The sequence below is a fragment of the Anser anser genome, assembly GCF_964211835.1.
Source record: "Anser anser genome assembly, chromosome: 8".
Classification (NCBI taxonomy): Eukaryota; Metazoa; Chordata; class Aves; order Anseriformes; family Anatidae; genus Anser; species Anser anser.
The window spans coordinates 3,338,631-3,355,627 of record NC_139728.1 but is presented as its reverse complement, the minus strand read 5'-3'; the positions used below and the strand labels follow the sequence as shown (position 1 = coordinate 3,355,627).

At 36.0% G+C, this 16,997-nt stretch overlaps 1 protein-coding gene across 9 annotated transcripts in view; it reads right to left on the bottom strand.

The window, feature by feature from the left end:
- The window catches only part of LOC310903742 (uncharacterized protein), an 83,987-nt gene that overhangs the window by 3,111 nt on the left and 63,879 nt on the right, over positions 1–16,997 (bottom strand). For 4 of the 9 annotated variants that reach the window (XM_083847593.1, XM_083847595.1, XM_083847596.1 and 1 more), the window contains 2 exons: positions 8,301–8,350; positions 552–656 (listed from right to left, as the gene is read on the bottom strand). In XM_083847593.1, the coding sequence (XP_083703719.1) occupies positions 552–656; positions 8,301–8,350 (155 nt within the window). The other 5 variants (XM_083847598.1, XM_083847591.1, XM_083847594.1 and 2 more) reach the window with 5 other exon arrangements.

Below are 16,997 nucleotides of genomic sequence, written 5' to 3'. Positions count from 1 at the left end.
AGAACTAGTAATTATCTTCCTTTAGGATCAAGAAACTTAATTCACCTTCTCTGAGAATGCTAGAAGCTATGAACAAACCAAAATATCACTGCCTGTCTGTTCTTTCCAAACCCTCAGGCAGTAGAGCCTTGACAATTTTTTTTTTTTACTTCAATGTCTAGAAACCATCCTGATATACCCACTAACCCCCATCTTCTACAGAAGAAAAGCCTCAGACCAGAAATTGTTTAATTATCAGATATTACCTATCTGAAGGAATTAAAATTTGTGTTATCAAGCATGTATTGCTTTGATACTTTCTTCTGAACGATCTCTTGGGAATTCTTAAGTTTGGAAAAAACTTTACTAACATATAAATAATTTAGCCCAAATAGAAATATTGATTAATTAAAATGCATTGCACAGATCAGTTATCCACTACACACAGTAACATACAATGGACAGAGAAAAGTTTTCATTAAAACGTCTGCAATCAAAATGCTTACTCCAAAGCCTGCTGCAGCAAACAGGAAGCTTCCTGTGCCAGCACTGGCTTCCAGATCAGCCCTCACCTTGCAGAACAGCTTGGACTCCTCTCTCCAGCAGCTGAGGCAGCGTTTTTGTTGTTGCTGGTTTTGTTTCTTTTTAATTTTCAGTGATTTCAACTGAAATAAGTTCTGCAAGATATTAGACCTGTATTATTGGGTAAATAAATATTTTCTTGATATGCAATTAGAAAAAAATCAGAAGTAGAGATGAAAAGACCTGAAAACCATTCAGAGGAGCATGTAGAAATTACTTCAGAACAACTACTATGAAGAAAATAATTCTTACCCCTGTATAACAACATGCTCTGTATTGGTTTATCTGAGCAAGCAACTCACCATTACTGGACAAATGAGAGAACAAGGACCAAGTCCAGTTGGAGTCTCTTCTTCAATCCTCAAAGTTACAGCCACCATTTACTATTTTTGTATGGTTACACAAGAGAAACAGAGAAGCTTAGTAATACACTTCATTGTGTTAGGCCAAAGTTGCTGCTGTGGAAGTTTGGGTACTCCTTAAACGAGTGTTTGCCTACTGAACTCTGACAATCAGTAGGGAAAGCAAATCCTAAGATCAGTAGGATTTGCTCCATCTCCCCATTGTCCCACATTCCCATTCTGAAAGAACCACAAGATTCAGCTGCAAGCCACAGGAGGAGAAAGCAAGCAAAAGCTTGGAAAAACCTCCCGGGAAGCAGGTCTCACATCACTTGGTGAACTAACCAATACTAGTTTATTCTGTTTTCCTCTAAGACATAATCACAGTGTTCCTTGCTATCATGGTTGCATCTTCAGAACTGAAGTGTTTTGATTTGTACGTGAAGATCAGTCTTGTGTCTGACAAACACTGAAGACCAACCATAAGGTACCCGAGCAGCATGCCTGTTTTGGCAACATTGCAACTGTTTATCAGATATATATATAGATATAGATAGATAGATAGATAGTTCTGCCAGTTTGGGGAAGTAGTTGCATAATTCATAACTAATTAAAATATAGTGTTGCACAGAGGGAGGTGAAGCTAGAAGTTAGTTGCTACACCGTCTCTACAATTTTACCCATACAGTCTGTCATACAGCAGATAGACCACAAGGCTTTATATGACACTTATGGTTAAACTAATTACAGGAAAACTCATTTTTTGAAGTTCCTCTGACTTGTGTGCTTCATGATACAGTAAGGTCATTTTCTCCATTTTTTCATTACTGATATTAAGTGCTTTACAGAAAGCAATTCAACTTTTATATGCTGATAAGTCAGCACCGTACTCAGCACAAACTCACCTTTTTTTTATCTGAAGTTAATCAAAAGCTGATGAAACTAAGCTTAAGTTTACATCAAAAAAACTTCCCACACAGCCTGGAATACTCACCAATCCTCCTTCTATGAAGTAAACTCCCGTTCTGTAAACACTATTGGTGTCAAATATATATAGCTAGCAAACCTGAAAACACTGAATCCTCAGTTCTGTGAAGGTCAAGAACTATTTTTGAAAATAATTTTAAAAAGCAAATAAACCTGATCATGGATAATTCATTAGTTGAAAAGGACAAAATATACTGTGTTCATCATAAAACATAAGCATCTCTACTAAGCAAATAATTTACCATTGCCTCAAAATTATTTAAAAAAAAAACACAAAAAAAAACAAAGTATAGTCAGTCTCCTGCCCCTGCAAAATAAAATAAGACACTAAAATGTTTCTACTCAACAAAACAGAAAATATCAAAAGGCAAACTAAGCCTAACAAGAGACCTATACAGAATTTCTAAAATTTACTATTTAACAGAGAGATCCATTCTACAGACTTATGTAAATACCATTGTTCAAGTCAATGGTACCAATTAAACCATGTTTTCTTACTTATAAACCAACTTCAAAGAAACTTGTAATTTTTTTTTATTCTAAGGCTGTGTAACAGATAAGATCTCTAGAAAACTAATTAAAAGATTGACTCTTAGTAACATATGGTGGGGTGTGAAATTTGTGAAATATGAGGCAAATCAGAGTTTTAAAGGTTAGTTCTGTGCCTACTGAATTATTCATTGTGAATCATATTCTTGTGAATGTAGTCCCCTCGTAATCCCAAATTCTCCAACAATTGACCATAATATTATTCAAACATTAGTTACCTGCAAGTATTTGCTGAATATTTCATGTTAACAAACTTCCGTCTTTGGTATGCTTGTAAAATCTTCACCTCAGTGCCACACTCCTCTATTATTTCTGGAATGTTTGGCCAATTTATTATATGTTGCCAGTGTTTTGACTCAATGACTAAAACATTTCAAACAAGAATAATAAACCACAAACACCAAACTGCAATTAAAGAAGAGCCAGAACAGGTTTTGGACAAAAAAAACATTCAAGCAAATATTTAAGTTATATTTATAGATATAAAAGCAGAACACTGATAAGTTTGAATTCAATCAATCGCTGTCTCACTTGGGAGAGATTTGATATTTTTCTGTCTGTTCACTTCTTTATCCCTGACCTGTTAATGAGCTTAGTGCTATATTTTCAAAGTTGCTGATATACCTAAAGATGAAAACAAGGTCAGGAAAGCATTTACACATGCATAACACATGATTTAAAAAATGGTTTTGAAAAGCCCATGCTTTAAAAAACATCCCTGGACACCTAAAAAACATGATCTTTTTGTATCTCCTTTAACTTATTGCTTTACATCTTTCCGAATTAATAACAGCAAAAATGAACTAGGAGCACTTACTGGAAGAATTTGGTGGACCTGTAAGAATACAAGCTTCCAAGTTTGGCTTAATATGTGGCCCACAAGAGTAAGAGATCAAGATGGGGAAAAAAGATATGTAAATTCTTCAAAAATATTAAAGTGAAACAAATTATATTTGTCAACTATTTTGACTTTATAGGCAGTAGTGTCTAGTTTCAGTTCAGTAAAGCTGCATTTTCTGAAGAAAACTAAGACTTGACTGAAGACACTGCTTAAGCTGATCCAGCACAGGAAAAAAATGGAATTAAACATTTTTGAAAACCTCCTTACTACCTTCTGACAGACACTACATCAAATAAAGCACAGTCCCACTATATATGCTGTGGCCACTGTGGCAACTGGAGAACAGAGGTATTTCATTAGAAGGATGGAAAAGGAACATTCAGAACTGAATTCCAAGAACATCTGTAAACCAAACAGTATTGCTCACCCTGCACTCAAGAAGTATATTGATGAGGTGGGCTACAAATAGTTAAGAGAAGTAAGGTCCAAGAAACTCCAAGTTAGAAGCAGCTAAAGCATTGCTTGAAAGATAAATACAGTACTGGTTTAATACAACTTCTGTTGACACTGACTTTCCAAAAGAAATCAGGCACATATTAGATTACTGTTCAGAGAATCCATGTAATTTTGAATGAAAATTTATTGAAAACCAATAAGACATGAACATGGGCACTTATGACCATCAAAAATTCCCACGTAACAGAGCAAGAGATTTGCTAGAGGAACACAAGACTGATGCAGTGCTGTGAAAGAATTGTGATTTTTTTCTTAAACAAAGAAAGTGGGATTTAGCAGCAAGAAATAATTTATTACTAGTAACTTTTGAAGGTAAGGAAAGAAAATTTGCATAATGGAAAAATAAAATCTGTCTACATGTGAGTCAAAGAATAGAAATGAAAATGAACTGTCAAACAAGTGAACTAAAGAACATTGGGAATGGAGAAGGATGAAGATGAAAATAAACGTGGGGGGTCTGGGAGGCTCCACTGAATGAAAAAGACAGCTTCTGGGAAGAAAAAAACTCTTCAGTGTGATGAAGAATCATAACAATGACCAAATGTTATGCCAGAAAAATCACATGCTACACACTCAGAGCACTGACTGGAGTAATGAGTGTAAATCTGAATAGGAGTCCAAGAAATTACAACAAATAAGTCACTCCTCCTCTTTCCAGGAGGACTGAATGCCCTATTTCACTGCTGTTGAATGTCATCCTGCTTGCAAACAAAAGTGGGTGGTTTTCCTTCTGTTTAGAATCAAACGCCACTGCAGCTACCAAGGTTATACAAATCACAAACAGGTATGAACGCTAAGTGGATGGATATGGATTGATACAAGTTGACAGCATGACTTATATTCTGAATCCATCTCACATTGTTTCCTTGAATAGTGTTTAATGACAAGATCTTCTAAATATGGAGAAAAATTCTGAAGAAATAACATCATTTTTTCCTCACTGCCATCACAGGACCCTGTAAAGATGGAGATAAAAGGGACTGTAATGAAAAACACATACAAAACTGTTGTGAATAAATACATTGTGTTTAATGAAACACAATGCATTTTCCTTACTTTCTTCATGTTTACAAGGTCCTGTGATAAATGGCAGTGAAGAAAGGGCATCATTAAATACAGATAGAAAAAAACATTGGGAAGCATAGTTATGCTTGCTGTATGGGTGTTACTATTAACCACTGTAGCTTCCCATCTGGTATAACCATCACATGCCAATCACTTCACTCCTGAGCATGAATGTACATAATCATATTTCCAAAGCTGTGTGATGTCATTTACATCTAACAATTATTTCTTATAGGCTACTAGACAGATGTCATTTCTTGTTCTTAGGACATTCATAATCAGTTGACTTCACTTGTCGGACAGTGAATTATCCTTTCCTACTAGTGCTTTGAAACCATGCCTGTTTTAATAAATCACACACTCCTGATTCCTGCTCTTACTGTAATCTACTTTAGTCAACAACCTGTACACATCAATGTTTATTCCTAACATTTGCATAAGGTTATAATCCTTTTAACTTTTAGCTTAGTTTATTGTGCTCATCACACCTATCCATCTTCTACTGGTCATTGTTATTCTCCAATTTGATTTTTTTTTTCTAGACTGATTGAATAATAAAAATATTTACTTGTAAAAAAATATAATGGATTTACGAATAAGGAAAGAATTGCAATGACAGCTGTCACAGGGAATATTTGTAAAATACCATCCCCCAATCTGCAGTACTAATTGGTTAAAAACTTTGGTCCTATTCTAAATATTCTCGAAGCTCTTCATAATGTCACGACTACACTGACTACAGAGTTCTTCGTATTTACAGACTATTGTTCAACAGAAGTGTCATCACTTTTACATGGCAATTTACTTGGGGTGAAGGGGAGGGAGGGGAATTAGCCTAGACCTGCTTGGGTTGTTCACCTTCTTTATGGCATCAGAAGGAAGGCTGGATGAACTACCCCTTGACTGGGTACTTAATTTTCTATGGTTTAAGTGGGAAAAATTCATTCTAAAACCTGCACGTATAAGCAAGCAGTAATTTCCATTTGTGGCCAAAATAATTGCTTTGTTTCTACATGTTATTAAAGTTTCTTATTAAATTCCCTAAAATAATTATTTTTATAGGCATTCAGTTTTATCCCAAGTGACCCTCATTAAATTCAATAACAGATTTACTACTGATTCAGATGGGAGCAAAGTTAGACCTACATAGTATGGATACTATTTTCTCTGCCTACTACTACTTCCCACTTCTTTCTATAATGTATTTTATTGTTTTCTTTTTCAGATAAGAACTATATATGGTTTTAATTCCTACTGAAATTATATACAGTACTAACCCATGAAATTCAGTAAATTTTGCAAATATGACTACAGAATTAGTATGGCATTATATACAAGCAAGTAATCCATTAAGACAAAGTCCCTAGAGCTCATAGTTCCTAACTTTTTATTTTTTAATCTACTGACTTCAATAGAGTGACACTAGCATACAACATGCATGAGGTCACTGGCATTAAAGCTTTCTACCCATCAGAACAACAAACTAATTTGATTAGTAGCACCTTTTCTTTACAAATTTAATCAGTTAAGCTAATTAACATGATATCAAAGATGTTTAAGTTGATATCAAAGATATCAAATAAGTCTCCTGACAGTGATTAAGTCTTGGAAACAGCTCCACCACTGATTAATTAATATTAACATTATAGGATCTTTTAAAGACTATTAGTTATTTGCAACAAAAACTTTTTTTTGTATGTTTAAATATAGCGAAGTTAGTTGTTAACGGGAATAAACATATAAACACTCCTGCTCCCACTTCACTCTGCCACTACATGGATGGCTGTCCAGAAGTAACTCTCTAACCAGGTGGAATGATTCTGCTCCCATCCTATACTTTGTTCTCCAACTAATACATATGGAGATACAAAAATCAGGTGTTAATATTGTCCACCCAAGAAAAGATATCAAAACAGACATAGAAAACAAAACCAAATAAACATTTTCATAGTCTTCAAGAAAGTCTTGAAAAACCCTCCAAAAGCTTTTTTGAAGTCTTTCCTCTTTTTGTAGGAAATTGGAGAATTGTTTCCAAAAGAAGATCTACAGACATAATGTCTCACAACAGACAAACTGTATCCCAGTCCAGTTCTGCAATTAATCAGTATCAGAACTATAGTTTAAAAAAAAATAAAAGAGAGAGAAAAGGAAGAAGTAGGAAGAGAAGCTAAAATATTCACAAATAATAATGATGCAACAACTATTTTATGAAGTTTCTTACTCAATCCAGATAGTTGTCATACAACTTTCATCTTGAACCAGAAGATTCATGTTCCATCTCATACATAAGTTAAAGAAAACAAACCAAATAAAACATTATGAACCTAATTCCTTGCATTTACTCCTCTCCCAGTACTGTTGTATATGCAACCGTATAAAAGCAATCATGTACCTCACAAAAAATGACTTCATGACAACTTCTATTTTACATTCACATACCAGCAGCTGAACTAATTCTTAACGATTCTCTGTTTCTTAATTTCTTGCTTAATTTCTTGCACCTCTATCCCATCTAATCACAGATGCATCACCCTTAAATCCTACATATTTTTGAGCCTCTTTCTTATCACATGACAAATATGTGCCACAAAGTATTTTCATCAGGTTTCTGATTGTTGTATTTAAATTTACCATATTTTCTCTTGTACTTTATGAAACGTAATAACTGGAAATACTCAAATGACTTTTCAACTTCCAGTAAAAATTACACTGTCATTTCATCTTAGTTTACATCTCCAAACTAATCACTGATCTTGCAGTACATGTAAGCTTTCACAGATTATACAGTATGTCTTTTGGGACAAAATATAACACCTACATCAGTGTTGAAGGTGATGAGATACCTCTGACTTATAATAGCCCTGTACTTTAAGGGTTAATTTGTAGGCTTTTATTAATGAAACATATCTCTGTGACTAACCACCAAAAGGCAATGAGCAGGTACATTCAGTGAATTGCATAAAGTAATGCCAGCACATTTTTTCTCAGTAGTTATAGATAATTGAATTAAGCTTTTAAATTAGTAATTCATCAAGCACACAATACCAAAATACACAGAAAGACAGGTAATATGAATATATTTAACGTGAACATTATAGCTGAATTTTTTCAAATGCATTCAAGCCATTTTCCTATCACAAGATTTCCTATTTTTGCAGCGCATAGTAATTGCAAACAAGCTATGACTGCAGACTTTTTCTAGCAACGAAGAAAAAATTTGTTCAAAAATGAACAAAGGCTTTGCATTTTGATAATTAGCATTCCATTTTGAACATGAAATTGCACATCATTAGGTCTAACTCTAATGTTCACACTGATGGAAATCATGGGAAATGCCAATGCAGCCAGAAGAATTGCACTAATTTAAAGATAATGCCAATAAAAAGAATAAGACTTAACATCTGTTACACTCACCCATTTGTGTATGCTCAAAAGCCTACCTTTTTTGTACTGTGACTGTCCCTGAAGTCCCCTCCTATAGCTTTCAATCCTACAAGCAGAGAAACCTCTTTAGTTAAAAACCTTGATGGTAAACTAATAAATAATAAAATCTAATAGAATAATACAGTCTAAGACTCCTGAAGCAAAACTGCTGAGCCTTCAAAACTTCCGTTTTTCATCTGCACTAAAGGCTTTCATTTTCTTCCCCTTTGTGCCTCTCTAAAAAAAAGTCAGTAAAAAGAGCAGTAACTCTTTACTGATTTTCAGGTACATTCAGTGGTCCTGGAAGCACTCCTTGGCACTGATTTCAGGACTCCCCAAGGAGGCTTCATCAGGTTCTCCTGACATGGCATACAGCAGTGGCAAAAATGTTGTATGACAACTACTGCAGCCTTGAGACTGCAGAATTTTGCTTGCTTGCTCCCAGCTTTCACATATACAGCTGTATTTAGGCAACCCCATTCATTATTGTCATTGTACATGTCTTTCACCCTGACCCCAAACTATTTCTAAATAGGAGCATTCCCAACAAAGCAGCAAGTCTTGCAAAAGTTACAGTGCCTTTCCTGAAGCAAAGTTTTTATCTTGGTCAGGAAGGATTCTGCCCCTACTGCTCTGACTACACAAGATTGTTCCAGGACCTAATTCCTCTGATTGTTAAGCAGCATTCGTCCAATTTCCTACATAAGCATATTGATGATTACGTTATGTATGACCTTTTGTTCTTCTGCAAGAAAACCCAGATGTTGTTAGGACTGGTATCCCCTCCCCTGCTGCAAAAGTATTATTAAGTTAGTGAGAGAGGGGATTTTGTTTCCTGTTTGCTAAGCAGGTTTCAGTTAAGTACTGGGAATTCTCTCAGGATCTGTAGGATTCCCATGTTTATTGCTTACCACGTTTGCAGTTCAGAGAAGTCTCCATATTTGGCCATCACAAAGCAATACGTTTTGTCTGTGACGATCCTGGGAATGACACTACAATTGCTGTTTCTAAGCCAGTCTAATGTTTTTCTCCATTACATCTACTTCACAAAGAATCATATCTGTTCCTAAATTATTCTCTGTAGCTTTTTGGATTCATGTAAGATATACTAATAAATTTCTGCTACATCAAAAAAATCAAACTGCATTGAGTTAATTGGGGTTTATCTAATTTTGCTAGTCATCCATACCAGCCCTTTGCACCAGAACACTGGTAGACACTTCAATGACAGAAATCAGTTCATTAAAGAAAAACAGCACATTTCATACTAACAAACACCAAACTGGATTTTTTCCATAGCCTTTTTTTGCTTTATTAATCACCACACTGAGTATCTCGTGAGTATCTTCAGTGGACAACAGCATTTATAAAATGGGAACAATTAAGAATCAGGATAAAACACAGAGAAAAACATGAGAAATTGAAATAATTTTGTATATTCTATTTGAAAAAGAAAGCCTAGAGCAACAACATATCACAATATATCTAGTCTTTTTATCTGAGCAAAGCTCTCATTTAAATCAACATGACTTTTCAGCACAGCACGTGTACACCTAGCATTTTCAAGCAGCCTTATAAATTAAAATAGTTGCTTCATACTGGAGGCTAAGCTTGAAAATTTTACCTTAATGCATAACAGGAACATTAGCATGCTACATGTGCCTCACCTGGTTCAAAACCAGTATACAGTCCACTGTCACTTGGGGACTTCGGAATGATACTTTCTCTTATCCCACGAAAAAGAAGGGAATAAGACTCTTCCAGACCTTCGTAAATGCTTTCTGATGAAGCCCACTTCTGTACATGGAGACCCAAAATGTAGGCTCTGCATCCTTTCCAACTAACCTAGAATTTGGCAATCACATTCTGTACCTCTAACTTCTAGTAACACCAAAATGCTGAGGGGGAAAAAAAAAATAATAATCTGAATGCCTTTCCTTCTCTTTTTCTGACATTAAGACTAATCTAAATCCTCATATTCCACTGGACATTACTCTGTGCCTTCTCAAAATAATTTTAATCTGCCAGAATATCCTTTTTAGGTTTCTTTGACAATTCAAAATTTATGTTTTAACACACTGCTATTTTCAAAAATCCCAAACCAGAGTACCATCCAAGCCTCTATGAAGAAAATTAACTCTATCCCAGCCAAACCCATGACACAAACATAGACCAAGGATCCTTGCCTTACCCTGGGGCCTAAATTAAGCATCTTTGCTGCAAAACAGCTGGTCAGAAGGGACAGCACTGTCTCAGATCTTTCTTCCTTCAGCACAGGTCACAACAGGCTGCACTGCAAGAGGATGTAGACTGCTGCTACAGGCAAAGCTGCCAAAACATTATGTTTGAGAAATAAATGCCTCAGGCAAAAGTAACTAGGTTCTCATTAGCTTATGCTATCCTGCTGGTAAATATGTAAGAAAAGATCCAAAAATTTATTTTTAAATGAGGAAGATGCAGAGAGTTGTCATGGCCAAGTGAGCTGAATAAAGCCCAAAGATCTGGATCAAAGTGGTACAGTAATGGAGTGACATACTCAGGCCCTGCATTTTACATTTGACAACAAATTCTGCACCTTTACCCACAATAAACATTTCATCATCTTGATTACCTCAAACATCTCATTTTTGTTAACCAAATGTTTTGATCTTTCCTTACACCAAGACCATGTAGCAATAACAGAAGACTTGCCTGTGAAACGTGTTTTCCAACATTTATTTTTAGATTTCAAGAATTAGAACTTCCTTGCCACCAACTTTATTGACAACAGGGAAAACAATTTATTAAATAGTTTAATTAAATAGTTTAAAGGAATTGTGCGCTCAAGACGATAGAGAGTGGCAACCTTATCCTCCTGATGTTACAAGTAAAAAAGTGAAACAATTGCATCAGTGTCTTCATTTGAGAAAGAAAAAGATGAACTGACTGTATTCATATGCAAATAGAACAGAATGTAACTGCCTACGTGCAAGTCCTCTCCATTCCTATTTTCTGAAGCCATGCTATCACTATAGTATTAGCTTGCCAACCAAGAATTTGGTTGAATTAAAGTTTTGTTACTTTTTTTTCCAGTGATCGGTCCAATAAAGAAATTGGATCGGTAATAAAATCATCAGCAATTGTGACCTCCTTTTCAGCTCTCCCCAATGCCATTACAACCAACAGAATTTCTGAGGTAGCCTTTAATCAGCATTCCTGAAGCAAGCGGAATCTCTTCATTAGGAAGAAAGGAATGAACAAAGTTCAAAAAAAAAAAACTTTATTTTTTTAAATGTCAGGAATCATTTGCCTTCTAGAACTTTTACATTCTGAGAAAGACTGTAGAGGCCGAAAGTACCACAATCCAAACACTCAGGAACTCTAAACAAACCAGTAAGTCCCAGAATTTTTCAGCATTCTGTCCTGAAAGATGAGAAACTTCAGGGTTGAAAACCAGTCAACACTAAGAAGAGCAATGCAGACAAAGCTAATCAAGTAACACAATTAAAATGCAGCTTAAGTCATTTCTTTCATCTTCCTAATGTTTTGTACACAAAAGGGGTTGTAAAATAGTTTAAGATGCAGTAATTTGCTGACTGATGTCTCAGATTGCAAATGTTACATACAAATTCATAGGGAATATCCACATATAGAATAGTGTCACATGTACTAAACATGTCTCACAGCTCATCTGAGCAAAGCAATTCCTTAGGTGAGTTACCAATGTTTCTGAAATATAAACAAATTTGCTTGTTCACTGTTATTCTTTGTTCCTGTGTCTGATCCTGGGTTTATTCACAGAAATACTGAGCCTAAATCTTTCACAGATGGTAGCTCAAAAGATCCAAGGATCACACAGAAAACGTGTTCTGTGTATCTGTTTTAAGCCTCTCTCTATTTATTCACCTCCATTTTAATAGCTTGCTGCTGAAAAATGAAACAGAAGCAATAATGTGCTAGTTAGGTGACTAGTCACACACCATGAAAATTCAAAATGAGCAGCTCCCAAAGAGGCTAATCACAGAAATATATTGGCTGAGCTGACTGGCAAGTTCTCATAAATTCCAAATAGATCCCCAGAAATCGATAGCCATTTTCAAACAAACAAATATTTAAATTAGATCGATGTTAAAACTTTTCTGGGGAGATCAACTATTTGTAACAGTAAGAATACAAAACAATATGTGCAAAGTCCATACAAAAATCTGACCTCACTCAGCTTCTGAGTCCTTAACCATGCTCTTTCACTCCTCTATTTTAATTAAATGAAAAGTTTACTGTAGCAGCCAAAGCACATTCCTAGCTCCACTAGAAATAAGAAAAAATATATGTAAGAGGAAAAAAATCTGTAAACCTTGACTCAGACTTGTTGGGAGAAATTCTCTGCATCAGAAAAAATGCAGGGAAGAAACACCTTTTCCAAGTGTTATCTTAAAAGCCTTCCTTTTTTGAATTGGACATATAATCTCAGGTTTCTACTCTTAGCATCTTCAGAAATAGTATATATATTCAATGGTTATTATAAAAACTGTGCACATAGTTCACAAGGTACAAGAGTAAAATTTTATAGATACGGCCCAATTGTCTCACCCATAGTATCTTTCTGTTGTTCTACAGAGCCACAGCAATCAATCCTCCTCCTGGTCTAGGCAGAATTTTGGCACAGACACTCTTGGCAGTGCCAAGAAAAGAAGTAGGACTGTGGCCTGTTGCTTGCCAGTACAGCAAAGTATTTTCCTGTAGATAGCCAACAGTCTTCTGACAGGGATGTGCTACTATAGGTAGTGTGTAAGTAGCGAGCAAGTACAACCCTGGATCCACTTTCCCAGAGCTGCCAGCATTACGAACACAGCAGCATATCACTGTAGACTTGCAATGCTCTTGAAAGCTCAATGCTCGTGAATAAGAACGGGCCGACCACTCAGCTGAAGGCATGGTATATCCAAGAACCCAAAGTGACTGCTTTCTTTGCTGTACTGTGGGGACTCACTGCTAAAACTTTCTCCTCTCCTACACAAGGCACAGAAAGTAATGGCTTTCCATCTCTGTCCCCCCCACATGCACATTTTCAGGGACTGCGGTATGACCCACTCCCTGGTTTGCAGGTAGATGAGTAATGTCACAGGGAGACACGAGAAACTTCAGTCTGAGTAAATCCCCCAGTTTTTTATTTGCACATTGCTGACTCTGTCCAGCTATATTATCACCAAAAAAAGATCATCTTAGCTTTTTTGTCTATGTAGTAAAAAATAATGAATCCAGTAGGGCCAATTTACGCTCAGTTTGGCGGTAGTGTTAAAAGTGTGCTGCCTTTGGTGATGTCATCCGTCCTGCTGCAAGCTTTTCTTCCTTAAACTACTGCTGCTTTCCACTTTCATCTTCTCATGCATCTTTGTTGCAGAATCTTTTCTCTTTAGGTGCAATAAATTACTTGCGTGCTTTACTAGCAACATCCATAAATTTCACATAGAGAAATGCACTTCAAAAAATCAAACAGAAGCAAACTCAAGCTGTCCCTTATTTTCTCCTGTGCCAAGAATCAAACTGTCATTGCCACATGACAGAAAGAAAGGAGTTGTTCTGTTCCAATTTATTTGTCATTGTTTTAGCGGTAGGAGGACATTACAGCACGTTTGAAGAGTGAGTCCCACTGCCTTTCTTGAATATGGGATCTTGCATCTCTTTCAAGCCATGCCTTTAGGAACTTGTCCGATCACACACAAAAAGGGTGGAGGACCTCAATCTGACTCTGCCCCATCCCCTGAGATAGATGACCCATGCACAAGAGGCATGCCCACATGATCCACCACCGCCATGCGTTCCTCCTACACAACCCTATGCTAGATGTTCTTTGCTTCCCAATTCTTTTTCCAAACTGCTCACACTTGAACAGTTCCATAACAATCTGTTTTTACAGAAGTCACAGGCACATGCAGTTTTCAGTAGAAACTAAAATATGAACACAGACCTTCAAGAAACTTTATCCCCAGATTCCATATTCTGAGTGCCACAGACAGCATTTATTGTCTCCAAGTAATTCTGTTTGATTATAAGGAGTGTATTCAGCTATCCAGCTTTCTGAGAAGCAAATCTTCCAACTGACAAATAAACTGGTGAAAAGCCTGATAACTCATTTTCTTCCACTGTATTTGCAGGTGACTACTACAGGAAAAGCACAAACACCCACAAATCACCATTCCTAAAAATTAAGGTGCTCAGGACCTTTATCCTGACATTGTTACAAAGAAGAAATAATCAAGAGATCTAAGCCTAGAAGAAAAAATATGGTCTAGAAAAAAAAATCTCTTGCTATTATTTTGATCTTCTCATGCCACAGGGAGAGAAGAAACAACTAGGACCTGCACTAAATCACAGGAGAAAAGCAGAGAAGATATACGCTGCAGGAACTAAACAGCTGGTCTACAAATGATTAAGGAAGCTTCAGGCTTTGACTATGAAATTTATTATCTTGCCTCTTCTTGAGGATAAGCATGCATGCCCAGTGACCTCACTTTTTTAAATCTATTTCTAGTATTTTTTTCTTTTCACCTCAGAGCCTCTCTCGATGCCATACTTGATTCTCCCCCCTCCTTCTCCAAAGAAATTTCATATAGTTTAATTCTGGTTTCTTTTCAAATTCTCAAGCATTCTCCCACATAATTGATTTTTGGCAATTATTCCCACTAGGGACCCAGTAATGCAGTCAATACTCAACGTGTTATTACTTATGCATTTCTTGCTTTAGGCTTTACCTTTGAGAGAAAGAAAAAAAATCTGACTTTTTAGTAAATGGATCGGATGACACATTAAAAGCAAGAAGTGGAGACTGATGGTGTGTGCTGCTGCTTTATGTTGTCCAGTGTTATTGCTCATTAACACTCCCATGGGACTCCAGTACCTTGAAGCTCTGGATGCATTAAGTGCTAGTCCAAAAAAATTCTCACTTCTGTGCCTTCTAGTCTCAATTATCTGTAGAACATAACGTAATTTTACATCCTTATTCCTTCTCTCTCTCCAATAAGTAAGGAGTTTAAGTATCATTCCTTAAGAGGAGTTTATTGCTTGGTAGTGTTAAAGCAACCTGCCCCATACAGTGATATTACTCCTTCTCTGCATTTGCCTGTCCTAATAGCATACAGCAGAACCTTTTAAGCAGGATTTAGTTTTTCCCAGTAGATTGTGGCCTGCCTCATACAGTAAGATACCTTATTCTTTTGCTTCCCATACTGTCACAGCGGTTGAACACATGTGCATTATATTTTTATATCTAACAGCTTTCCAATGGCTATTTTACTATCTACCACTATTTTACTGCAACTACTATTTTTCAGGCAGGATAGACATTACTTACTAGGATACTATTCTCACCCTTGTAAAGTTACTGCTCATATATTGTGTACCAACCTTGCAGGGTTAGCATTAAGCATCACCAGGACTGTTCCAGCTCAGGCTGATGACATGTGAAGCCCATGAGAATAAATCAGCTATTTTATTTCTTTTACAGTTCCTTATTATTCAGTACTTCTATTTTTTAAAACTCTATTTAATCAGCTTGTGTGGTAGAGAGCAGACTTTCAGAGAAATAGGTTACTTAAAAAAGTAAATATGGATGAAAAATGGAAAGCTCCATATTAAATTCTATTATAAGAAATAGAAAAGCTGCTCATTTCCTTCATGCACATAGTCCATCTGACCACTTATCCCAGAGGTTTATGTGCATGGACTCTCCGGTCTGCAGTCACTTCCACCTGATATCAGTACAGCTTTTTATGAAATAGAACTGATTGCTGTCCGAGACAATATAGAACTTGTAAAGAACATCATAGCCTTTTTTAATTGAAATGTTGAATAAAGGATGTGACTTCCTTGTTAATACACTGCAAATTAATACAGTAGAGAATTTAATTATATCTAGTTTTCATACCCATTGAAGATTTTTTCAAACAATTTGCACATACAAGCATAGCAGTCTTCTTTTTGTCATCTGTGGTTTAACATCAGAATGTGTGACTTCAAAATCACTGCCAAATACATCTGGCTTCTACAGAACTTTCAATCAAATCAAATTTACATTATAAAGCAGCCTTTGTACAAGCATTCTAGGGCACTGAACTAAGTCACTTTAAAAATAAATGCAATTGAATATTAATAAGCCAAACAAGTTTTATTTTTTAGTTAGAAGTGCGCAGTTCTTCTACAGTTCTCATACAAATGGGAATTGAACTTCACAACCAAAGATCACACTAAACAAAAAGATGTAGACCCAGGACACAGGCCAAATAAATAGCAAAACAGAGGAGGTATCCTGGTTTAAAAAAAAAAAAAAAAATTGAATTTGGCTGCAGCTCAGGCAGAATGGAGACAGGCTCTGAGCATACAATGAATCCATGTCAACCTGGCTGATCGCCACTATGACTGAAAACTTTAAGCTAACATTTTCAGGGAGGTGCCTAACTTAGAATCTAAATTTAAGGCACCCAGGAATTTTGGCTACAGGCTCATATTAACTATTAGCCTGTTTGAGTTATCACTAAACACCATGCTACTATATAATTAGCATACTTCAATAGAAACCCAAGATGGAAAAATAGATTTTCTGATTCTTAGGACTCTGGTAAAGTCTGGAACAGTATTTCTGGAACTATTATTTTGGTTCTGTAACCATAGGTGAGGAGATGCATCTGCTTTGTACAAACACAAATGATTTTGCTCATCCCTGAGCCCAGTAAATTCCA